At 39.2% G+C, this 24,287-nt stretch overlaps 1 protein-coding gene across 2 annotated transcripts in view; it reads left to right on the top strand.

Annotated features, from left to right (window-relative positions):
• The window catches only part of ncs1b (neuronal calcium sensor 1b), a 55,051-nt gene that overhangs the window by 28,295 nt on the left and 2,469 nt on the right, over positions 1-24,287 (top strand). For both annotated transcript variants that reach the window (XM_079828270.1, XM_079828269.1), the window contains 5 exons: positions 11,166-11,304; positions 16,508-16,586; positions 22,187-22,275; positions 22,383-22,460; positions 23,598-23,720. In XM_079828270.1, the coding sequence (XP_079684396.1) occupies positions 11,166-11,304; positions 16,508-16,586; positions 22,187-22,275; positions 22,383-22,460; positions 23,598-23,696 (484 nt within the window). In that variant the 3' untranslated portion in view covers positions 23,697-23,720. The remainder of the gene's footprint in view (positions 1-11,165; positions 11,305-16,507; positions 16,587-22,186; positions 22,276-22,382; positions 22,461-23,597; positions 23,721-24,287) is intronic.

Raw genomic sequence — 24,287 nt, 5'->3', positions numbered from 1 at the left:
AGCTGTCCTCACATTTGACTCTAGAATACTTTGGTATACAGAGGAGTTCATGGTTGACTCAATGACTGCAAGGTGCTCAAATCTGCAAAACAAGCCCAAATCATCACCCCTCCACCACTGTGCTTGACAGTTGGTATGAAGTGTTTGTGCTGATTTTCAGAACTTTGCAAACCTAAGCCGTGCTGCCATGTTCTTTTTAGAGAGAAGAGACTTTCTTCTATCAACCCTTCATAACAAGACACACTGGTTCAGTCTTTTTCTAATTGTGTACTTTAACATTTAATGTGCTAACGGAGGTCTGAGAAGTAGCTCTTGGTTTCTGCAGTTTCTCTGAGCGGTGCACAGTCTTACCTTGGGGTGAATTTGCTGGGACGTCCACTCCTGGGAAGTTTGGCAACTGTCTTGAATGTTTTCCACTTGTGAATTAACTTCCTCACTGTAGAATGATGGACTTTAAATTGTTTGGAAATGGCATTTTAAGATTGATGGCAGCAACAGCTTCTCTAAGATCACTGTTGATGTCTTTTCTCCTTGGCATTGTATTGATACACACCTAAACGCTCCAGACCAGCAGAGGAGCTCACACTTGCTGATGACCAATTAATCAAAGGACTAGATTCTTTTTAGTATGTAATTAAACGTAAAACCATAGAATTCAAAGAGGCCGTACTTTATTGGTTTTATATAGGTTATTCAAGAACTCACCCCTTAGGAAAAAAACACCTGACCGACATATAAAGTTGAAGTCTGAAATTAAATCTGAAATTAATTATATAAAATGTTGACCAAAAAAAAATGTAGTGTTTAAATAATATCTGTAAATTAATGGACAGAAAAACTGTAAAATGAAAAGAAAACGTATATATCAGAATTTCTGTTGAATTACAAGTTATTTCACACAAAACAAAGCATATTTTACAGTTCTTGTCATGGATATCTAGTTCAAATTGCTATTAAGGTGCCCTCTTAAGTTTATTAATAAAAGTTCATAAAGCATGTGGAATTGCCGGTTTTGAACCAATTAGCAATTTTCATCAGATGGTCAGTGAACAGACTGTCTGCCACGTGTGAGGCTGATCTTTTTTTTTGTGTGTGCTTGTGATTTTAATCTTTGTCTTTCAATCTCAGAGATGAAATGTAATGAAACTGACATGACCATATTCCTCCCTGATCTCAAACTAAATTAAAAAACTATTACATTAGCCTGGAAGATTGCAATCTCTTCGGTATAGGCTACGGCATTTATTGTCCTCTTATACTAGACTTAGACATTCGGTCGCTGGCTATTCATACAGAAGTATTCCCAGTATTTACCAGGAGTTCCACACGCTATATGCATATAAATGATCGTTTTTATATTCACTGATGTGCATTGATCATCCAAGTACTTTGCATTGCAGTTAACAGTGCAGAGGCTGAATTAATGAGTGTGCATAGGTTAACCAACAGCCCTGGGAGCGATTAAACATCTGAGCGATTAATTTAGTCAGTTGTCTTCCCCTGCAGGAGCTAATGGACTCATGTGTGCTGGACATCATAATGAAAGTCTGTATTTGAATATACTGCAATCTACTCAAGTGCCGTTTAATGGCTGGCGGAGCTGAAGGTGGCAAAGCTTTTGTCAGCAATCTTGCTAAACAACAAAACACACACACACAAGGTCATATGATTGCTTTGTGTGGGCAATAGACTTAAATAGACTTAAAATCGAATCAGTTCATAAATCATTTAAATAAATAATCATTCAGACTGTTCTTTTTATCTTTAGCAGCAGATTAACCTCAAAATTCGAAATACTTACATTTTGCTCACATTGCTACTGCTCTCATGAACTCCTGAACTGGGTGTCAACATTTTAAGCAACGGCTTAAGTTTTGGTCTTATTGTATAACTTAATAAGACTTTTGTGTCCATTGTAAAGCTTCAGTTTCCATTTAAAAATCATAGAAAGAGCAACTAGTTCAATTCTTCTAGAAAGTTGTTGTGTTGTAAATTCTGTTTTGGACTATTATTTTGAAAAGGAAGTCTGAACTGTTGTGTAAAAAAGATGGATGAAGTTTGTTACTCCTGTCTTGTTTGTTTCTCTGCTTAATAACTCCTGACTGATACCATAAAAGTCAAATAGGTTTGAAAGCAATAATGTTCCAGTGTGAACACAGATGTTGATGCGGGAACATTTCCTATTTAGGTAAATCATGTTACAGTTTTTCCTCAAATGCTTTGGATAATTTTGTCTTAAAGGTCCCATGGCATGAAATTTTCATTTTATGAGGTTTTTCAACATTAATATGAGTTCCCCTAGCCTGAATATTGTCCCCAAGTGGATAGAAATGTTGATCGGTGTAAACCCGAGTTCTGGCTGTCTTTCTCTGCCTTTGAGAAAATGACAGGCCAGACGAGCCAATCCTGAAGTCTCCTGGTTTGACGTCCAAGCAGGAACGGTTTCCTCCCTTTCCTCCGCCCAGAGAATCTGGCACACCCATGCAAACGCTCGAGAGATCATGGGTTGTGAACGAGTGAATGCTGGCAGTTTCTCAAGTGTTTGGATGTACAAATGAAAACAGAAATCTGTGATCAGTGATTTCTGATGTTTAGCTAACTATTTATTATTCGTGCACACACTGCGGCTTCTCTCTCTCCCGACAGAACGGTGTTTTCGTGTTTTCTATCTTGTGAGTCAGTGTTTTTGTACGTCCTCGTCGCGTCTATCTGTTCTTAAATGTGCATACAGTCGTTTCTGCTCAACATCGGCAGAGTCAGATCTTTAGAGATAACATCACACACGCCGAAGCTCGGCCTTCAACATCCCCGACCCCCAGTACTGCATCTGGCCCACAGCGGAGGAGCCAAACGCGGGGCGAGATTAAGCAGAAGGGGGGTAAGCGTGAGGGTATCCGGGCTATCCAGCTTTCCCCACAATAAACTGGATTACATTCGATTACTGCTGTTGTGTCTTTGTTTGCGCTGTGTACTCAATGCACGTCACTGACACTTTTCATATGATAGGAACATATCTAAAAATAATGGTATTATCAACACTTACTTGTAACTCGTTCATCTCGACAGCTGTAATGGTACTTTGCATGTGTTACAAAGTTGGTAATAATGATGAAGACGGACTCGTGTGACTGGGACTCGTGTTTATTCAGAACTCTCAGATACAAACACAATAAACTCGCGCTGACTGACAGCGCTCTCATAACTCAGTAGTTAAATAACTCTGTTAGCAATCGCTGAGCTCCGTCTCCGTGATGTCCGGTTCGCGAACAAATCATTCTTTTGAATCGGTTCTTTTTAGTGAACCGAATCAGTTCACCAAATCGGACTGAATCGTTCTAAACGGTTCGCGTCTCAAGTCAGCGCTGATCCATAATTTACTAAAGTTACTAACTTTCTGACATGAGTGACAGCCCCTCCGACTAGAAATAGACTAATAACCTTAAGTATATGCTGTAACTACAACAGTTCACTGAACTAAGAACTCAGGTCCATCCGTGTCTCTGGCAGCAGCTCGTGCCTGCTCGTGCCTCGTAGACCTCGTTAAACCACGCCCCCTCCGCTCATTTAAAATGCAAAGATGTCAGCCAATCACAACAGTGGGCGGTTTTACTGAAGTCTCACAGCAGACACGCCTCTTGAAACAGGGCAGTCAGCCACAGGGCAAACAGCAGTATAGAAAAAATGCCTTTTATTTCTAAATTATGACATTTTATGATGTAAAAATCATACTAACAATATAAGTACACCTCAGCAAACATTATAAAATAATAGAAAAATGCCATGCCATGGGACCTTCAACGTTCTCTAAACTGCCTGTGATTGTCACAGCTGTTTAATGGGACATCACAACTCTATTGCGCCTCTGCAAAATGTAGTAACTCACCCGAAACATTTAAATAACACTTCAAAAGCTAGTTATTGTGTCAGTGAATTGGCCAATGCCATCAAAAATAAAAAATGTTTGTTGTTGTTTTTTTTGTCATTGTGTGAGCCGTACCTGTCAAAATGTTTAGATGTTGTTTCACCATGGCAGTCAACCCTGGCCTTTTTGTTGACACTGACTGCTTACTATACTGCACAGAATGTCAATTTATAGATCTGAACTTATTGTTTTGAGAAAAATCTCATTTGAGAATTGAGCAAAAGTGATTGAGAAAACTTTAAGTGTACAACAACCCAAATGTTACGCTGTCATCATATAAAGCACTGATTAAATCGCTGCGTCCAGTAACTGCCAATGAACACAGATGCATTCAGATTCCTTTAGTGTTTCCCTTTCCATTACGATCCAGAGAGGTTCAGAAGTGATGATGATTGAGTGAGCCAATGCAGTGCAGCTGTAAGATTGTATTTTAAGAGATTTATTTCAGAAACAAATGGCCAACTCTTTTGAAGACATTTTTATGCATTGTAAATGTTCAAATCTAACCATTTTATATCTGTGGGCAGTCTGCAATGATTGATAGATTTTTATTTGAATAGAAAAACATTGCCCCCGTTAGATACCCCCCCCATCCCCCCCATTCATTTTAATGGGAATTTATAGGTGTGTGTGTGTTTGACAAATACAACATTTTCATTTCTATTTCATTCCTTATGGGGGTCAAATTGACCTGTGAGGGAAGGATCTGTGACTATATTTAGAGCAACCACAAAAAACTCCTTGAATCCAGTCTTTTTTCTCTGTGTGTGTGTATTCCCATATTTCTTTATATATATATCCGGAAAGTAATCACAGCGCTTCACTTTTTTCCACATTTTGTTACAGCCTTATTCCAAAATAGATTAAATTCATTATTTTTCCCTCCATCCTACAAACAATATACCATAATGACAACGTGAAATAAGTTTGTTTGAAATCTTTGCAAATGTATTTTTAAAAAAATAATAATAAGAAAAAAAATCACAGGATTTGCTCAATATTTTGTTGAAGCACCTTTGGCACCAATTACAGCCTCGAGTCTTTTTGAGTATGATGCTACTAGCTTGGCACATCTATTTTTTGGGCAGTTTCTCCCATTCTTCTTTGCAGGACCTCTCAAGCTCCATCAGGTTGGATGGGGAGCGTCGGTGCACAGCCATTTTCAGATATCTCCAGAGATGTTCAATCGGGTTCAAGTCTGGGCTCTGGCTGGGTCACTCAAGGGCATTCACAGAGTTGTCCCGTTGCCAGTCCTTTGTCATCTTGGCTGTGTGCTTAGGGTCATTGTTCTGTTGGAAGATTAACCTTTGCCCCAGTCTGAGGTGCAGAGCCGTCTAGAGCAGATTTTTATCAAGAATGTCTCTGTACATTTCTGCTTTCATCTTTCCCTGGATCCTGACTAGTCTCCCAGTTCCTGCCGCTGAAAAACATCCCCACAGCATGATGCTGCCACCACCATGCTTAACTGATGATGGCAAACTCCAAAAGACACCTGGGCTGTCATGTGCCTTTTACTGAGGAGTGTCTTCCATCTGGCCACTCTACCATACAGGCCTGATTGGTGGAGTGCTGCAGAGATGGTTGTTCTTCTAGAAGGTTCTCCTCTCTCCACAGATTAACGCTGGAGCTCTGTCAGAGTGACCATCAGATTCTTGGTCACCTCCCTGACTAAGGTCCTTCTCCCCCGATTGCTCAGTTTGGCTGGGCGGCCAGATAAGACCTGGTCGTTCCAAACTTCTTCCATTTACAGATGATGTGCCCACTGTGCATATTGGGAACTTTAATACTACAGAAATTGTTCTGTACCCTTCCCCAGATCTGTGCCTTGATACAATCCTGTCTCGGAGGTCTACAGACAATTCCTAGGACTTCATGGTTTAGTTTGTACTCTGACTGTCAAGAATTCTGAAATGGAGGACCCAGATGCAGAGTGAACAAAGATAATTTATTGACAGGACAGTTCAACAAGGCACAAGAGGGTAGTGGATGAGTGAGTCCAAACAGCAGGGCCAACGGGGAACAATGACACGACGGATGAGTGTGACTGCTGGAACCAGCTCCAAGATACAGCAGGTTGAAGAACCTCTGAGGACTGACCAGGCCAGGTAGATGGTAGTGGTGAAGACAGGACAGGACACAATGAAGCAGGGATCCGTACTTGCTGCTCACACACTCAGAGCCAGTCCAGCTACCAGGCAGAGGGAACCAGCAGGCAGGGAATCCCAGGGAGGAGGCAGGAACTAACACAAGACAACACTCAAGACAACAAAAGAAAACCAAGCAAAAAACTGGCGAAACTAGAACACCAGAAACAAAATGATGAATTAGATATAACTAGAGCTAGAAAAAGGGGAAAAACAAAAGAGAAACCAAAATAAAGCCTGGAGAAAACTAGAGCAAAATAAAGATAGAAACTTGACTAAAACTCAGGAACAAAGAAAAAACTGAAAATAAATAAACTCAAAGCCATAAATATAGGAGACACTAAATCTCTAACTGACTTGGCAAGATGAACGAGCAAACACTGAATACGTACATACAACGAACCAGCAAAGACAAGAGGGAAAGGAGCTCAATATAAAGGGAACAGCACATGAGGATCAGGTGAGCACAATTAGTGAAACAAGGACTAGACAAGGGGGTGTGGTAACAGGAAACAAGGAGGCGGAACAAGAGGAACACACGGCAGACACAAACAAAGACAGAGCCATGTGCTTAGACACAACACAAACATAGAAACATTAAATAAGGACAACACAGACAAGGCTGCCAGGGCAGAACCCTGACACTGACATGCACTGTTAACTGTGGGACCTTATATAGACTGGTGTGTGCCTTTCCAAATCATGTCCAATCAACTGAATTTACCTCAGGTGAACTCCAATCAAGTTGTAGAAACATCTCAAGGATGATCAGTGGAAACAGGATGCACCTGAGCTCAATTTTGAGTGTCATGGCAAAGGCTGTAAATACCTTTGTACTTTCATATACTTTTACTTTATAATATAATAATATAATAATCCTTTTTTTAATTTTTTTTAACGTTTTTTTTTATTTATAAATTCGCAAAAATTTCAAACAAACTTCCTTCACGTTGTTATTATGTGGTATTGTTTGTAGAATTTTGAGGAAAATAATGAATTTAATCCATTTTGGAATAAATCAGACTAAATAAAATATGATGACGCAAACCATAAATGTCAACTGACATCAAACCTTATTTGATATTGCCAGTTAGACATGCACCAAACCATAAAAAAACAACTTTGACCATATTGGCCTTTTCAGCAGGGAAATGGCATATAATTATTGATTTTCACATCAGTGATCCAGACAGTCTGGACTAATATTGTTGGCTGACGTTCATAGTAGTTGAAAATTGACTTTTATGGACAGTTTAATTATGTGTAATTAGAGAATGTGGCGACTTTTCTTAAAGTAGAAAGTGCCTTTTAGACACTGCAATGTAAGATTCTTACAGTTCATCATCACGTCTCAATGAAAGCCAATGTTTGGGGGAAATTTGTTTTAGTTTGAAATCTGAATTTTTTTTAGATGCTGCATTTATGCACGTCATATTTGAAGTGCAAGTGCTTTGCATTCCTCGCTTTAAAAAAAAAAAAAACCCGGCGTTGCTTTGACAACAGCGGCTCCCTCAAATTAAGCAGCAATCAAGTCGGATTAGCCAAAAACGAAATGCTGTTACCCCTCTCATTTGCTCTGTGGTCACTCTGTGCATGCTTAATACTGTGGAGAGTTTGAATTGTGTGTGTGTGTGTGTGTGTGTGTGTGTGTGTGTGTGTGTGTGTGTGTGTGTGTGTGTGTGTGTGTGTGTGTGTGTGTGTGTGTGTGTGTGTGTGTGTGTGTGTGTGTGTGTGTTGAGAGCTGGAAGGTTGTTCAGGGCTCAGTGACTGAGCGCAATAGTCCCCTCCCAAACTGCCACCACCTACAGACCCCTTTGCCAATGAATGGATACAGCATGAATCATACTTACAGAGAAAATGTTCTCCTTTCTGTTTTCTTGAAGCTGTAAAAATAGCCCAAATTGATTTGTGAATCATCCGAGTGTGCTTGACGAAGTGTTTTTTTTCTGACCAGTGTGGTGTAATGGGGCAATTGCTAAGACATTACACAGTTGGCATTGGTGCACATGTGGCGAGAGGATGGCGTCATAAAGCCACAGGAGGTTATACAGACCCATGACCCTCTGCGAGATACTTGTGTGCACGTGGTTTTGTGGTTGTGTGCAAAATCCTTCTCTGGTCCACATAAATGCTGGACTTAAATGGGAAGTCTGGACTTCTCCAATAACTTAGTCCGATTAAACAACATCCCAGCAAGCTTGCTTTCACATCTGCCTCCTTTAATCTGCAACCAATGATTATGATCTTTTTTGATAATCCAAAAATTGTTTCACTTGGATATACGTCACTATACAGAACAAATTATCTTCTACTTCTTCTGTAATATTGTGACTTTAAGAGATTGAGGAGTCTGCTGCAGTGGCAGTAAGTTTTAATTGACCGATATATACTCTGCCTATAAAACTATAAATACTGTTGTTTGACTGTCCCTTAATATGGTTTGTTTTAGATTTATTTTGACTAGTTTAATTTCATCCATTGTTTAAGGCTGTTTATTAGTTGTCTAAGGTAGTGATTTTAGTACTGAGGTCTCTGAGCCTGGTATCATACTGAAGCCAAAATTGGTATCAGTCCAAACCAAAATGGGGTATGCAAACAGACCCATGATGATGACCTATGATATGACCTTCCGTTTGTCCTGCCCTCATGCTAGTAGAGTCTTCTTTCCTATGAGAAGGAAGTTCCTGCCTCTTATCACCAGGAAAGGGAGAGAAAAATAGACAAAATTAGTGAGAGAGAGAGGCTGATGAGCGAGTTTGGTAACTTTTGTCTTAAACCACACTGAATCTCCATTAGGAAATTCTAAGAATCTCTTCACGGTCACGTCACATAACAACATGAATTCACATTCTGTGATAAGCTCAGTTGTGCTAACATTCTACTTGGGTGAACTTGACATTAGTGGTTATAAATGTAATGCAGCGTTTGAGTGTGACAGGCAGCTGCACAGGTGAAAATTACAGCTCGATTGGAAGGTGTGCATTTATAAGAGCTAAATAATTCAAAGTGCACTACTGTTGTACCCTAAAATGCTGCTCACCAGTCTTGCACAGATCATATAAAGACATCTTGAAAATGGAAATTGAAAGTTCCATTATTTCCCTTTTTTGTGTAATGTGTCTGAAGCATTTAACAAATAGTGTCACTGAAAAATAATCATTCTTTGTATGTTTGTCTTGTTTTCCATTTAAAATATGTAAACATCCTTAAACCAAGATACATTTACTCAAACAAAACTGTTTTTGACAGTTTTTCTGTTTGTCTCTTATGCTCACCAAGGCAGCATTTATAAAAAAATACAGTAAAAATAGCAATAATCCATCCATCCATCCATCATCTTCCGCTTATCCAGGGCCGGGTCGCGGGGGCAACAGTCTAAGCAGAGACGCCCAGACTTCCCTCTCCCTAGCCACTTCCTCCAGCTCTTCCGGGGGAACCCCGAGGCGTTCCCAGGCCAGCCGGGAGACATAGTCCCTCCAGCGTGTCCTAGGTCTTCCCCGGGGCCTCCTCCCGGTGGGACGTGCCTGGAACACCTCCCTGGGAAGGCGTCCAGGAGGTATCCGAAATAGATGCCCGAGCCACCTCAGCTGGCTCCTCTCGATGTGGAGGAGCAACGGCTCTACTCTGAGCTCCTCCCGAGTGACCGAGCTTCTCACCCTATCTCTAAGGGAGCGCCCAGCCACCCTACGGAGAAAGCTCATTTCGGCCGCCTGTATCCGGGATCTTGTCCTTTCGTTCATGACCCACAGCTCATGACCATAGGTTTGAGTAGGAACGTAGATTGACCGGTAAATCGAGAGCTTTGTCTTACAGCTCAGCTCCTTCTTTACCATGACAGACCGGTACATGGACTGCATTACTGCAGAAGCTGCACCGATCCGTCTGTCAATCTCCCGTTCCATCCTTCCCTCACTCGTGAACCAGACCCCAAGATACCTGAACTCCTCCACTTCACTTGAGGCAGGAACTCTCCACCAACCTGAAGTGGGCAATCCACCCTTTTCCGACTGAGATAACAGCAATAATGTGAAACATTTTATATATATATATATATATATATATATATATATATATATATATATATATATATATATATATATATATATATATATATATATATATATATATATATATATATATATATATATATATATATATATATATATATGTATATATATATATATATATATATATATATATATATATATATATATATATGTATATATATATATATATATATATATATATATATCTTTGTTTCCAGATTCTTTGATGAATAGAATGTTCAAAAGAACAAACAGCATTTGAAATAGTATTAAGTATTTTGTAATATTATAATTTTAAACTGTTACTTTTATATTATACATCCTAAATTATATATATATATATATATATATATATATATATATATATATATATATATATATATATATATATATATATATATATATATATATATATATATATATATATATATATATATATATATATATATATATATATATATATATATATATACTAAATTGTGTTGCCTGCATCTATGTAGCAACATAGTGATCTGACGTCATTAATAATTGTTCACTATGTTCATAATATGGTGCATTATTGCTGTAAAGTGTATACAAATGCTTCTTTTTATCTTTTTTTGACATATTTATCATTATTATTATTATTATTTTATCATATTATTCAGCTCTATCGTCACATGAATAGAATATATATATATAAAGAAAAGACAAAACATTTTTATGAGAAGGTTTGACCAGCAGGGTACACAGGAGACATCAGTCTTACTACCTGTAGTTTTGTGAAAGTTTCGTTCCTGTTTAATGTCATTCTCAAATCACTGTGGGGTTCAAGAAGCTGACAGATCTAGCTATAAATTATTTCTAACGGTCAGAAAGAGAACAGACTTTAGAGCTCTCCTGAAGCAGATTGTAAAGGCATGACTTTGTTAGCACTGTGCTGTGCTCACAGATATACTGTTTCACAGTCTTCTGTATCTTATCCACTTTTCATGAGTTCCTTGATACCATAACATATAAGAGATATCAAAGACAGTGTATGAAATTATAATGTGTTTTTTTTCCCTCTTCCAGGTACAAGGGCTTCATAAAAGACTGCCCGAGTGGTCAGCTTGATGCTGCAGGTTTCCAGAAGATCTACAAACAGTTCTTCCCCTTTGGCGACCCCACAAAGTTCGCCTCATTTGTCTTCAATGTTTTTGATGAAAACAAGGTGAAATGAGCATTTGTATACACTTTACAGCAATGATGCACCATATTATGAACATAATGAACAATTATTAATGACGTCAGATCATTGACGAATGACGTTAGTGTAATTTTAGTGTCAAGGTAATAAAATAAGAACAAATAATCAAATTACAAGCAATAGCACAAATAAGCACAATACAACAAATATACAAATGAAATAAACTGCTCTTCAGGCAGGTCTAGTAGTTTTAAGTACCAAAATGTAATAAAGTAGACTAATCAAATAAATAGCATATCGTCTCCATATCCTTTTTAAAGTTCAAGAGCAGTGAGTGAATTTTTTTTTCTTTTTCCTTTGTTGTTTGATTAACATTAAAAAATGCAGACAGTAGCATGATTATTAGGATGCATAATTATGCCTATAATTAGTTTATAATTATGCTTATTTGAATTTCACATCATCCCTGTCGCGTCACTATTCAAATCATTTACAAATCGAGTCTCCAATTCAGAGCAATATTTGTCATACAAATGGAGTCAATGTCTATACATCAGTGGCATAAGGTTCCTTGACTGCCAGGATGCTGCCTAAGTAGGCAGCAGACAGCGATAAACCTCAGGCTTTGCAACAGAGCATGTATGGGAGGTGAAAGGTTAATTATTCACACTCTCTTGCGAATTGTGCTTGGTTCCCATTATTAATTATTCATTAAATAGCCTCGTTTTGCTATCTGTGCAATCTGTAATGTGATTAGGAGCCAGTTAGCCCTGTCTGATAAGAGTCATCTGGCAAACCACTTTCAGAGATCACACACACAGTCAAACAAGTTCCTATGTTTATTTATAGGTTTTGAAAGGCACCGCTGCTGTTAGTGAGACACATTGGCCTTGGCCTTTGCACTTTTCTAGTAATCTGCACTATTCTACAATGCATTTCACCTCAGGTTCACTGTTTCAGCCACCAGCTAATGGTCAGTGTTGTGGAGATGGCATCTGTCTGGGTTGCAGTAATGTCTTACAGAAAAGACTCAGTAGTCTGACTCTAGAACTGAGTTCAAAGAGGCGAAACCCAATTTTCGCTTTTCGTGAATTAGTGCTCCAACGGTTTGACAACAGCATGAGTTTTGCATTTTGAGTGTGTGTTTCTACAAGTTACCAATCTTGTTCTATGATATTACATTTGCATTATCCTTTTTCATGTTTTATTATGTTACAGCTGTACAATGTAAAACAGATAATAATTACATGTCTATTTGTTTGACACATCAGCTTGACACCAGAAATACTTCTGCAGTATCAACTCTCTTTTCCCAATTATTTAATTGCTTACACTATCATTCAAAAGTTTGGGTAAGAATGTTTTTTTTTTTAAGTTATTATTACTTTTATTCCACAAGGATAAATTAAATGTATTAAAAGTGACTGTAAAGACATTGATAATGTAGATTTCTCTTTTTCAACTTTCTATTCATAAAGAATCATGAAAAAATGTTCAACAAAAAATATTCGGCAGCACAATTGTTTTCAGCATTGATAAGAATCATGATCTGATCTACATAATCTGAGGATCCACTTCATATCAATGAAAGAGAACACAGGGAAAAATATAAGATAATTTCACACTTTTGAGAGCCCCCCAAAGCAAATCAGATAAATTACTATAAGTATTGGATTTATACAAATTGTGTAGTTTCAGTATACACCAGCAGGGGCTGATGGGGCCGTAATGATGAGCTAAATCTCAACACCTTGTATATGGCTGGAACAATAAACTTGACTTGATCCCCACTTAATGCAGTTTCAAGGAAACACTAAACCATTATGACCACATAACATTGCAGGCAGATCATATGAAATGAAAGTCTCTGTAGGGATATAAGTAATAATCTTTTACATTGTGGAATACATCTCAGAGCACAATGAAAGCCATCATTTAAAGTGAGATAAAAGATGGAATAAATGGCTGTCTTCCAAAATGTAGCGCTCGGAATAGTGGAAGCATTGTAGGGCAGTAACTGTTGTTATTGTTCTCCCTGCATGAGAAAATGGAAGCAAATACAGTTCACAAATGTGACTCATGGAAGGGTGGCAAGAAAGTTGAGTCACTTAGAGTTTGCAAGAGGCGCATAGGAAATGCAACAATTTGGTTTAATGAGATTCTGTGGTCTGATGAGACAAAAACAGAACCTTTGGCCCTCAAGGCTGTATTTGACTGAAACTTAACACTGCATGTTAGATTCAGCTCTATGGCAGTGACTGGAAAACTCATAAGGTAGAAGGAAAAAATGGATTGAGGTAATACAGAGGAATTCAGTAGGTAAACTTGGACTTCATATTTCATCAGTGAGCCAGAACATTAGCCACACTCTAGTGAGTTACATAAAATAATGATAGCAAGTTAATTTATACTATTAATATTTTATTTTATTTTATTATTTTGTCTTTTATTTATTATTATCTATTATTAATCTTGGCATTTAATTGCACCTATTATGCTATTTTAAAGGCTCTTAATTTCCTCTTAATGCTCTTAATGTCGCCTACAACAGGTTTACATGCATTTTCTTTTCTCAAAATGTACATTACACATCACCACATTTTTCAGTAATTCTCAAACGATTCGTTAGATGAATCAGTCTCTCTAAATCCCTCCTTTCCGTGAGCCCACTCTGCTCTGATTGGCCAGATAGCCAAGTCTGTTGTGATTGATCCACGGTTTCCGCCTCCGGCCTCAGCGACCAGAGCTACCCTGGCTCTCACCTCCCTCAGCGCCACCGCGGCCCATCAGCCCACCAGCTACGCCGGTCTCTCTCGCCCCTCCTATGTTGCCTTGATTGTTCGTCAACCCGCCCTCGCCCTCGGCCTGGGACTACTTTCCTCTGGCTTCACCTCATTCCTTCGTCCCTCAGGTTCGGTTCGGCTTCTCACTCTCTCCAGCTCCATCTTGGGCCTCGCTCGCTCCAGCTCCACCGTGGTCTTTTGGATCCCCGCCGGCGCCTCAGTCGCCAGAGCTGTGGGCATTGCCTGGCCCCGCCGGATCTTCAGTGTCGTCATGGCTCATCGTTTCTACGGCAACACCCTGGCCTGCACCGACACTTGCTCCGCCTCCGTCACTCGGACCCTTGAAACCGTCTGTCGTTTCTCCTCCATGGTCCCTCCCTCCGTCAGCTCCGCCCTGGTTCCTCCTGCCTCCTCCTTGGTTCCTTCCTCAGTCAGCGCCGCCCTGGTCCCTCCTGTGTCTTCTGCTTGCCCCTCACCTGCACATCGTCCTCATCCAAAGCCTCCTCAGGTCCCCCTTCAACAACCCTCTTCATCCCGTTATGGCGCGAGGTCGCACCTTGTTGGAGGGGGCGTAATGTCACAGCCACGTTCTGTTTTGTTCATGGACTTTCAATGTCTTTTCATTGGTCACATGGTTCTTTGTTCTGTTTCCCGCCACTCATCAGTTCCCATGGTTACCATCGTTAGTCTAGTTCTGTTCAACTGTCTTGTTCATTATCTCGTTTCCATTTGCCATTTAGTTCTCCCCTTTCTCTCAGTCCTTGTCCGATCTCCGTTGTGTAACGTTGTATGTACCTGCCTGTTCCTGTTATTAAACTCCATTTTGAACTTCATTCTTCTTCCGTCGTCTTCCTACCTGCACACAGCCCTGCCATATATAGACTTTTATCTTCACTTGTCAATATTGAGCCTTTAGTATAGTCTAGTTGCTGACCTGCATAATTACAGTTTAATTTATTTTTTACATGCAATTTGTACTCTGAAGTTCAAGCACAGTTCAGTCTGAAATAATATATTGCAAAAATAAACAGCTATGAATCAGGCTGGGTCGCCTGGCTTTGAAAGCGTACCAGTGGAACAATGCTTTGATTCAACAATTTCTTTTATAGAAACTAAATGCTGTCTGTCATTGTTAGTGCCTCTTCAGAGGTTCCTTAAGCCCACCAACTCAATCTGAAGTGATGATGACAGAACACACAGTGCCTAGGCGTGAATCATACAAATTCACACAATAAAGTAAGGTTTGAACAAGCAAGTTTTCTTCAAGTTGAAGAAATCTTTTGGAAGATTTTGAAGCTGTATACTAAAAAACATGAAACTGCATTCATTTACCTCTCTTGGACTAGATCATATTCAAAAGAATGATCATAAAATGTGTCATAACGTATCTGCTGGATATTTGGCAGCAGAATGCATCTTGTAATGGCTGGTAGTGCCAGCCTGTAGCCCCAAGGAAGAACAGGGGGTGGGACAGGAATAGCAGCCCACTGGCCCATTTTAATCTGCCAATCAACAGAAGGCTTCTGGGTGACACTTTACAATAAGATTCTATACTTTAAAAGAATAAATGCATGTTCATGGCTTGTTCATGATATCTAATGCTAATCAAGCTATTCATAGTGTCCATTTTTAGATAATAATGCATAATCTAATGGTAGTGTACACAACTTTTAGTGTTAAAATAAATGTTGACAGACAGTTTACAATAAGGTCCTATTTATGCATTAAAGCTGCAGTCCGTAACCTTTGGCGCTCTAGCGGTTAATAAACAGAACTGCATACGTCTTGCGGAAGAACATTGCAGCCGGAACTACTTCTCTCTGTTTATGTCTATGGCGAGTCACACCGGGACTGTGCTTCTCCGCAGCGGTTCCTACCAGACCGGTCTAAAATAGTCCCAATATAAATACTTATTATTATAAGTGTACCATAATGATTCAGGGTAAGACAAAAACACGGTTTGGAAAATGGATTCATGTTGTACATTCTCAATAATTTTTATAAATCTTGAACACAAAAAAAGTTACGGACAGCAGCTTTAACTAACATTGTCTAAATATGTTTGTTACAATATTTACTAATAATTATTAACATTAGGTAATACAAATTCTGTTAATTTGTAGTCCATATTTGCTCAGGTCCATTAAATATTAAGAGAAACTTTTGATTTGAATAATGTAATAGTACATGTTAGAATTAACATTACCTAAGGTTAATAAATGCTTTAGAAGTATTGTTAAGTTTTAGTTCATGTTAACTAATGTAATTAACTAATGTTAAATGGAACCTTTTTGTAAAGTGTTACCAAATTTATTAGTGGCCTATTGTTAGAAATTAATTTTCTGAAGATGAGTTTAATACAACTGTATTGTGTTGATGGGTGTTACTGGGTTTTGGGCACCATGATGACAGGGCAATTAAATATCTTTCTTTTTTTCCCACAGGATGGACGGATTGAGTTCTCCGAGTTCATTCAGGCCCTGTCTGTGACTTCACGTGGGACCTTGGATGAAAAGCTCCGCTGTAAGCAATTCTTTGATTAATAAAAGCCCATTCAAGCGAGAATCAGTCAAAGTCAGAAGCAGTGAAGTACCTTTGTGAGATGCTTTATAAAACAGGAAGTATTCTTAAAATACAAAATCCCTGTAATGGATTTAATACATTCATTTATCTCTCTATATAACATATAGCATACTTGTCGTGTTTTAGTGTTGTTGGTGTGATTATTCTTTGTGTATTCTCCTGGTTATACTCTCCGTGTTTATTAAAGTATCTTTGTTAGAAATTCTGCATCATGCATCTACCTATGCAGTCTACCACTATACTATGACAAAATAACTGCCCCTCAAAATAAGTAAACTTGAAATGGACTGCTACTCACAGAACGGCCGCTTGCTTGAGGAGTATGTGGAGGAGTTTCTGGAACACTATCAAAATGCTCACTGGGACAATGAGACTTTGAAACATATCTTCTGGAGCAGAATGGACGACATCATCAAACAGATGCTGCTGTTGCGGGAGGATCACCTTCCTTTCACCGAGTTCATCGATTATGCCTTGTGAGTGTGCGGATCCTCCCTCACTGTGGGAGTCATTGAGGAAGACACCACCATCAACTCTGACTCTCCAGGACTCTCAACACCTCCAGCAGCGATCCATCTACCCGCTCTAGAAAGGATACATCGTCACAGCCCGCAGTGTCCCGGCAACACAGAAAGATCTCTCACGGAGGACCCAGAGACAACGCCACAGAACCAGAGCTCAAGCCAGTGCTCGCTGCGGACTACAAGCTTGAGCCCCCTCCATCCCCAGAGACAAAGCCAGACACAGTGTCCATCCCAGAGCCAGAGCCAGTCGCTGCATCCGTCCCAAGGCTGAGGGGTGAGGAAAGTAGTAGTCTGCTGTCACACGAGAATAGCCTAATCAGAGGTATCCAATCTCATCATAGTATATTTTGGAGAACAAAATTTCCATCCAATCACAATTCGTTATCGATTAACTTGCAGTTAGTGAAGGCGGGATATTAGAAAGCACGGAGGAGTCGAAGTCAAACATGAAGATGTCAAAGAATCATGTGTGTACATTCATCTTCAAAAAGAGTTTATCAAGTTATTATGCGGAGTAAGTTTTCAAAAAACTCAATATGGTATTGCTGAATGACACATCAAAAGCACACTCTCAGACAGCGCCTGATCCGAATTCAGTTCTCTTTGCGTCTGAATGGTCAAATACGGACACATTTTTCAAAATGCCCATATATGTAGAGTATCTCACCCAAATACAGTTGCCTGTCCATTCTGTCCCGTATTCCACCATCGGAAATCTGGTCACCCAATTCGCAGGGGTCTCTAAGGTCGATTTCTTCGCCTGTGTGTGTCGGTCAGCTCCAAGGCTTCTCCCAAGAGGTTTGTCATGGCTCCACATTGGCTCCTCCCTCCTTCATCTCTACCATGGCATTCTCCACAGCAAGCTCTTCCGGTTCCCTGTCCTTCGCCAGTTCCTTATCCACCTCCAAGACACCCTCCCTCCCTCCAATCTGGTTTTCTTGTTAATGGTGCGAAGACGCGCCTGGTGGGAGAGGGGACTAATGTCACGGTCATGTTGTTTCATTGTTTTTATGTTCATGTTTCTTTTTTTCCTGTTTCCTTTCAGTTTAATTCCCATTTTCATAGTTACTAAGTTTTCAATGTTTTTTTTTAACCTAGGTTACTGATTAATCCCACCTGTATCTAGTTTAGTTCTCTGTGTATAAGTACTCAGTACACAGTAAATAAGTATATATATATAGGCTGATAGGTCCTTAACTCATTGGTAGCGATCACATTATTATCTCATAGTGCAGCTGATTGGTTGCTGTTGCATCAGTGGCCAATGAGCTGCGGCTCAACATTAAAATACTGATTGTTTGCTGTTAGCAGTCTGCAGCGTACTTTCAGAAACCCTCCACCTTCCCCAGCTCCACCTGTAAAGATCAGGGTTATTTCATGTGTGTTACATGTGCAGCAGCATCATGTCTTACATGCTCAGAGCAGCATGTCTGTGAATATATTGGCAGTAGCAAGTCTCGGTACTTGCTCTGCAGCAGCGTAGTAGATTTATTCCGCCAAGACCAAATACATTGCCATATCCATTACCATGCTAATCTCTTTTACCATGCCAATCTCTCTGAGAGTTGTCATGACAGAACTCTTGTTTAGTAAATTCACAGCTAACAAACTTTGTATTGTGAAATGTATGGCTTATAAATAGTGGTGGGCCGTTAACGGCGTTAACGTGCTGCGTTAACGTGAGACTCTTATCGGGCGATAAAAAAAAATATCGGCGTTAATCTATTCTCAAAGTTGGGTTGGGAGCTGGGTCTATACTACGCAAGCTATGATGTCTTTCACCTTGATATTTTAGCACGGATGTATACCTAGCCGAATTGCACTTTAGGGGCGAGAGAATGAGTCTTCGAACCTGTGTGTATGCCTACTAGTGTTGTCAAAAATATTGATATTTCGCTGTGTATCGATACTGAAATATCTGAAACGATACGATACTCATTTTCTACAGTATCGATATCAGCTGCGCTCTCCTCTCCGACCGACAGCGAGTTGACACGCACCCGCCTCCTCTTATTCAGTCCGTTTAATCCTCTGAACATTGCGAACGGGTGTTCTGTTGGATTTTTCCTCATGACAGCGTGTTAAAATTGGTGTGACCGGTCTGAATTTCGTTCGGGGTTGCACATAAAGTCAATTCTACTAATTCCCGCAGATTTCGCGCTCGCATTTGAAGCGCACATACACATACCGTAATAAAGCCACCTCTGACATACAAGTGCAAAAATTAGCTCCTTTTTCCATCTTATTAATGGTCAAATACACTCAAAAATGTCTCAATGCCCATCTTGGTGAGTTTTAACGTAAACACAGGTCTTAAAGGGACAGAAGTTATTTATTATTCAAACTACAAAAAGACAAACGATCACTTACAAGCACACATATTCTGAATGCCTTCGGCAAAATTCAAATGAGCCATTTTAATCTAGATTAATTACAGTGAGATTAATCTAAATTAAACAAATTAATCTATGCCTGTCACTGAACGGAGAGAGGACCCAAATGCAAAGGTGCAGAACAGAAATGTTTATTCAGTCACAAAAAGGAACTTAGGCAGACTGCCGATCACAGGAAATGGTGATGCAGATTTGGAGCATAACACAGGCATCAAACAATAGAGACAGTCCTTAGAAACAGGCCGATGTCTGTGCTCGCAGCGGGAAGGCAGAGGCGAGCGAAACAGCCCCAGTCAAAGCACTCGGCACCGCAGACAGCGTCCAGGTGGTTACTCACATACAGCAGGAGACTGGACAGAAAAAACAGGTAAGACCAACACGACAACACAGCTCGATCCGAACAGATTAGACAGGGTAAACGAGAGACGTGAACTAGAGCAAAAAGCATACAATAATAATCTGGCAAAGAAGCCACAAACAGGAGGCACTAAATAGCCAGAAAGATCAATGAAAAGAGGAACAGGTGCGTCTCAATCAGAGAGCGTGCTGATTGCGATAGCAAACAGGTGGGAAGGAGAAGAGAGCCAAACCCAACTCATGACAATGCCCACCACTACTTATAAAGCATGTTATTTATTTATTTCAAATAAATGCCTCTTGATTTGATGTTTTATTTCGAATGCCAAGATTTTAATACATTGAGTGTGATTTAAGTGTCTGGATACCTTTGGGGCTACTGTATTTTGTGAGATTGATCAAATGTGAAAGTGACTACATTTTCTCAGTGAAATTAAACAGAATCGTTTCCATATACGGTTTGAGTACTGCCCTCTTTCTCTATTGACTCTTCACCCCAGGCATTGACCTGTGTTTGCACTCTGCTGTGTGAGTCGTAGGGTTGTCTCTTTGCAGGACTCTTTGTTGTAGATGAGTGGAAGGAAAAAGGGCTGTATGGGTGGGACGTCCCAGAGTCCTGTAGTGAAGAGAAAGCCATAGATGGCGAGATGAAAGATTCGCTACTCACTGCTGTAATTGCTGTGCAATGATTTGTCTCATACAAAGCATGCCTTTATCACTAAATCCTGCATTCATCATTCCTTGCAGTGCTGATAAGCTTAAATGTCTGCATTCTAAAAACATTGCTCTTTAATTCATAATACAACTCAAAAAGTCCAACAAGATGCCTGATGGTGCTTTTTCAGGGTTTTCCTCTGTTGAATGTAATGTGTTAGGGCAGATTTAAAAATGTATTCAATGCACTTTTGGTATGGTACACTTTATGGTCCTGTTTTTTTTGTTTTTTTTAAAGGGTTAGTTCACCCATAAATGAAAATTCTGTCATTAATTACTCACCCTCATGTTGTTCGACACCCGTAAGACCTCCGTTCATCTTCGGAACACAAATTAAGATATTTTTGTTGAAAGCTGATGGCTGAGAAAGGCTTCAGATAGGCCTCCATTGGCATTCAGTACATTTACACTCCCAAGACCCATAAAAGGCACTTAAAACGTCGTTACAAAGTCCATCTTACCACAGTGGCTCTACAATAATTTTACGATGCGACGACAATAGTTTTTGTGCGAAAAAAATATATCAAAATAACGCCTTTATCCAACTTGTTCTTGTCTTCCATGTAGGCCTCCACGACGCATGCGCGAGAATATGACGCAGATCTGGCATTCGGACACATGACCCAGAAGCGATTTGTTTACAAGCAGAGTAAGATGCGCGTATCTAAGCTGTTGGATTCTACATTGATCGTGCTTTAGGTCTCGGTGTAGTGCTCAAATGGGACTAAAGTGTGCATTCCATGGATTCCCGAACGCCGGCGCTAAGTCATATTCTCGCGCATGCGTCGTGGAGGCACACGCACGCGGAAGACAAGAAGAGGTTGAATAAAGTCGTTATTTAGATTTTTTTTTCGCACAAAAACTATTGTCGTCGCTTCGTAAAATTATTGTAGAGCCACTGTGGTGAGATGGACTTTGTAACGATGTTTTAAGTGCCTTTTATGGGTCTTGGGAGTGTAAATGTACTGAATGCCAATGGAGGCCTGTCTGAAGCCTTTCTCAGCCATCAGCTTTCAACAAAAATATCTTTATTTGGGTTCCGAAGATGAACGGAGGTCTTACGGGTGTCGAACGACATGAGGGTGAGTAATTAATGACAGAATTTTCATTTTTGGGTGAACTAACCCTTTAAGCATTAGACACACAAATCCCACATTTTTATTGTGAAAATTATTTGAGATAACCTATTCTAACCTAATCAGGAAAAAATCCACATAGCATGAATAAAGTTTTTTATGTGTCGTATCAGTGTTATTTTAGTATTATTTATATACTATTAAAGTATTTAGAAAAAAAATTATTAACTTTTATTTTATATTTAATTTTAATTTATGTTTTAGTAATTTTGTTATATGCTTTGTCATTTTTATTTAGCTTTAATTTGTTTAACTTATTACTTCAGTTCTATTTTACATTCAAGTTTTTCATCTAATATAATTTATTTCAGTTAACGAAAACTATAAGTGTTTCAGGCCCTTTTTTGTACCCTATTTACAGAAAGTGCCATAATATTTCTTCACACACTCACCATGATTCTTGTTACACACTTTAGGGGCCTTCAAGCTTTATGATCTTGATAACGATGGCTATATCACGCGTGATGAAATGCTAAATATCGTGGACGCCATTTATCAGATGGTGGTAAGTCAACATTTATTCCAGCTGTAATTACAATCGGAACATACGGTATTTGTTTAATGAGCAAAACATCTCTCAGATGTCTTTAACATTACTTACATTTGTTGAAGGGAAACACAGTGGACCTTCCAGAAGACGAAAACACGCCAGAAAAGAGGGTGGATCGCATTTTTGCCATGATGGATAAGGTACGGATATCGTGTCCATTTTTGTTTTTGACTGCAATGATCCAGCTAATAATCCAAACCAAAAATCAATGTTATTATGCAGGGGGCTGTTTATTATATTTAATTCACGGATTTGTTTAAAGAAATAACTTTCTAGTCCACCCAAAAATGAGAATTGTGTCATCATGGATGACTTTCTTTCATCTGAGGAACATAAAAGAAAATATTTTGAACAATGTCGGTAACCAAATAGTTTCGGTTCCCATTGACTTCCATAGTATGAACAAAATTGGTTATCAATATTCTTCAAAATATTTTCCTTTGTGTTCAGCAGAAGAAAAAATGCACAAAAGTTTGGAATGACTTGAGGGTGAGTACTTGATGACTTGAGTACTTGATTTGTGGGTGGACTATCCCTTTAAGACTAAGGATATTTATGCAGTCGCGCACAACAGTAGGTATTAGCAGTCAATCATTACCAAACCCATCTAGAAAATACTGGTCATTTATAGCTCTGATTCAGTTTACTAACCACATCCTCATCATCAATCCAGTGCAGGACAGATCAAGCATACAGTAGGGAATAAGAGCTCATATCTGTGGTAAAGTTAGCGTCACTAACGCTGCCCTCGGGTCTATAAACGCCAGTGTGGCATGCGCCACCGCTAACATTGGAGCCTAGCATAAATGTCCACTCAAGCCCACTTCAAGCCCTGAAAGATGAGATCAGGACTTGCTAGGGAATGTTCACAGAGATGGTATGCCTTCCCCTTGCAATCTCAGATCAGAATGAGTAGGGTTACTCTCAGGAGTTAGATAATTGCTAATGCTTCTTCAAACAAGTACCACACTGGGCCACATAAGGTGAAAATCTGCTATGAACGTTTCCTCAATGGATCAGCCTGTTAGCACTTGCCCCCTGCTGGGCATGTGAAGCAACTTAAAAGTGTAAGAGTTTTTTCCTCATGCATAATTAAAATCCTCATGGTTGTTTTTTAGAATCCTTGAAAACTGTTACAACCTTTAAGTCTATTCCACATTCTTTTAAAACCTCCATGCATCTGCATATAACCACAAACAAGCGTAACATAATATATCTAGTTGTACACGACATTTGGGACAGTTGTGTTTCTAAACAATGTTTGTTTGTTTACCCAGAATGCTGATGGGAAGCTGACCCTGCAGGAGTTCCAAGAGGGATCAAAGGCAGATCCCTCTATTGTACAAGCTCTGTCACTCTATGATGGCCTGGTATAGTACCAGCTTGTCTCAAGGATACAGGTATGTTGTGCTGAATAGAAATGTATTCTACATTCAGTTTAACTGTCAGTTTTATTAAATTAAAATGTCTAATTTCATGTTATAACTGATTTTAGTGTACTTACATATTCATAATCATTAGCACCATTTTAAAGATAAGACTCACGCACTCAAAAAACAGCATTTGTCCAAAATTGATGCACACTTCACTGTTAAATAAGTTATTTAGTAGTGTCTGCCAGTGAGTACCAAGAAAAGGATATAGAAAGATATAAATACAGTATATATATAATCGGGTGTTTGTTTTTAGATTTAGGATGTTAATTTTATGTTCTAGATGTGTATAACCTTTGATAAATGACAGATGACTTCAGTTAAGCCAGTAATTGGTTGAATGACACTATAAATGTCATTTATGTGTTTCTGGTATCAAGGTCAGCTGCACGTCCATTTGCTGGCCTTATCATACCTCATGGAATTCATATTGCCACCTTTTTTGTACATAAAAACCTATAAGAACAGCATTGAGCCAGAGGCTGTACGTCTTTCAGAGTTTAATTGAGAAGGCCTTCTACAGTCTATTTAATT

The sequence above is a fragment of the Gobio gobio genome (assembly GCF_949357685.1).
Source record: "Gobio gobio genome assembly, chromosome: 10".
NCBI classification, from domain to species: Eukaryota; Metazoa; Chordata; class Actinopteri; order Cypriniformes; family Gobionidae; genus Gobio; species Gobio gobio.
This window is presented reverse-complemented; position numbering and strand designations above follow the sequence as displayed.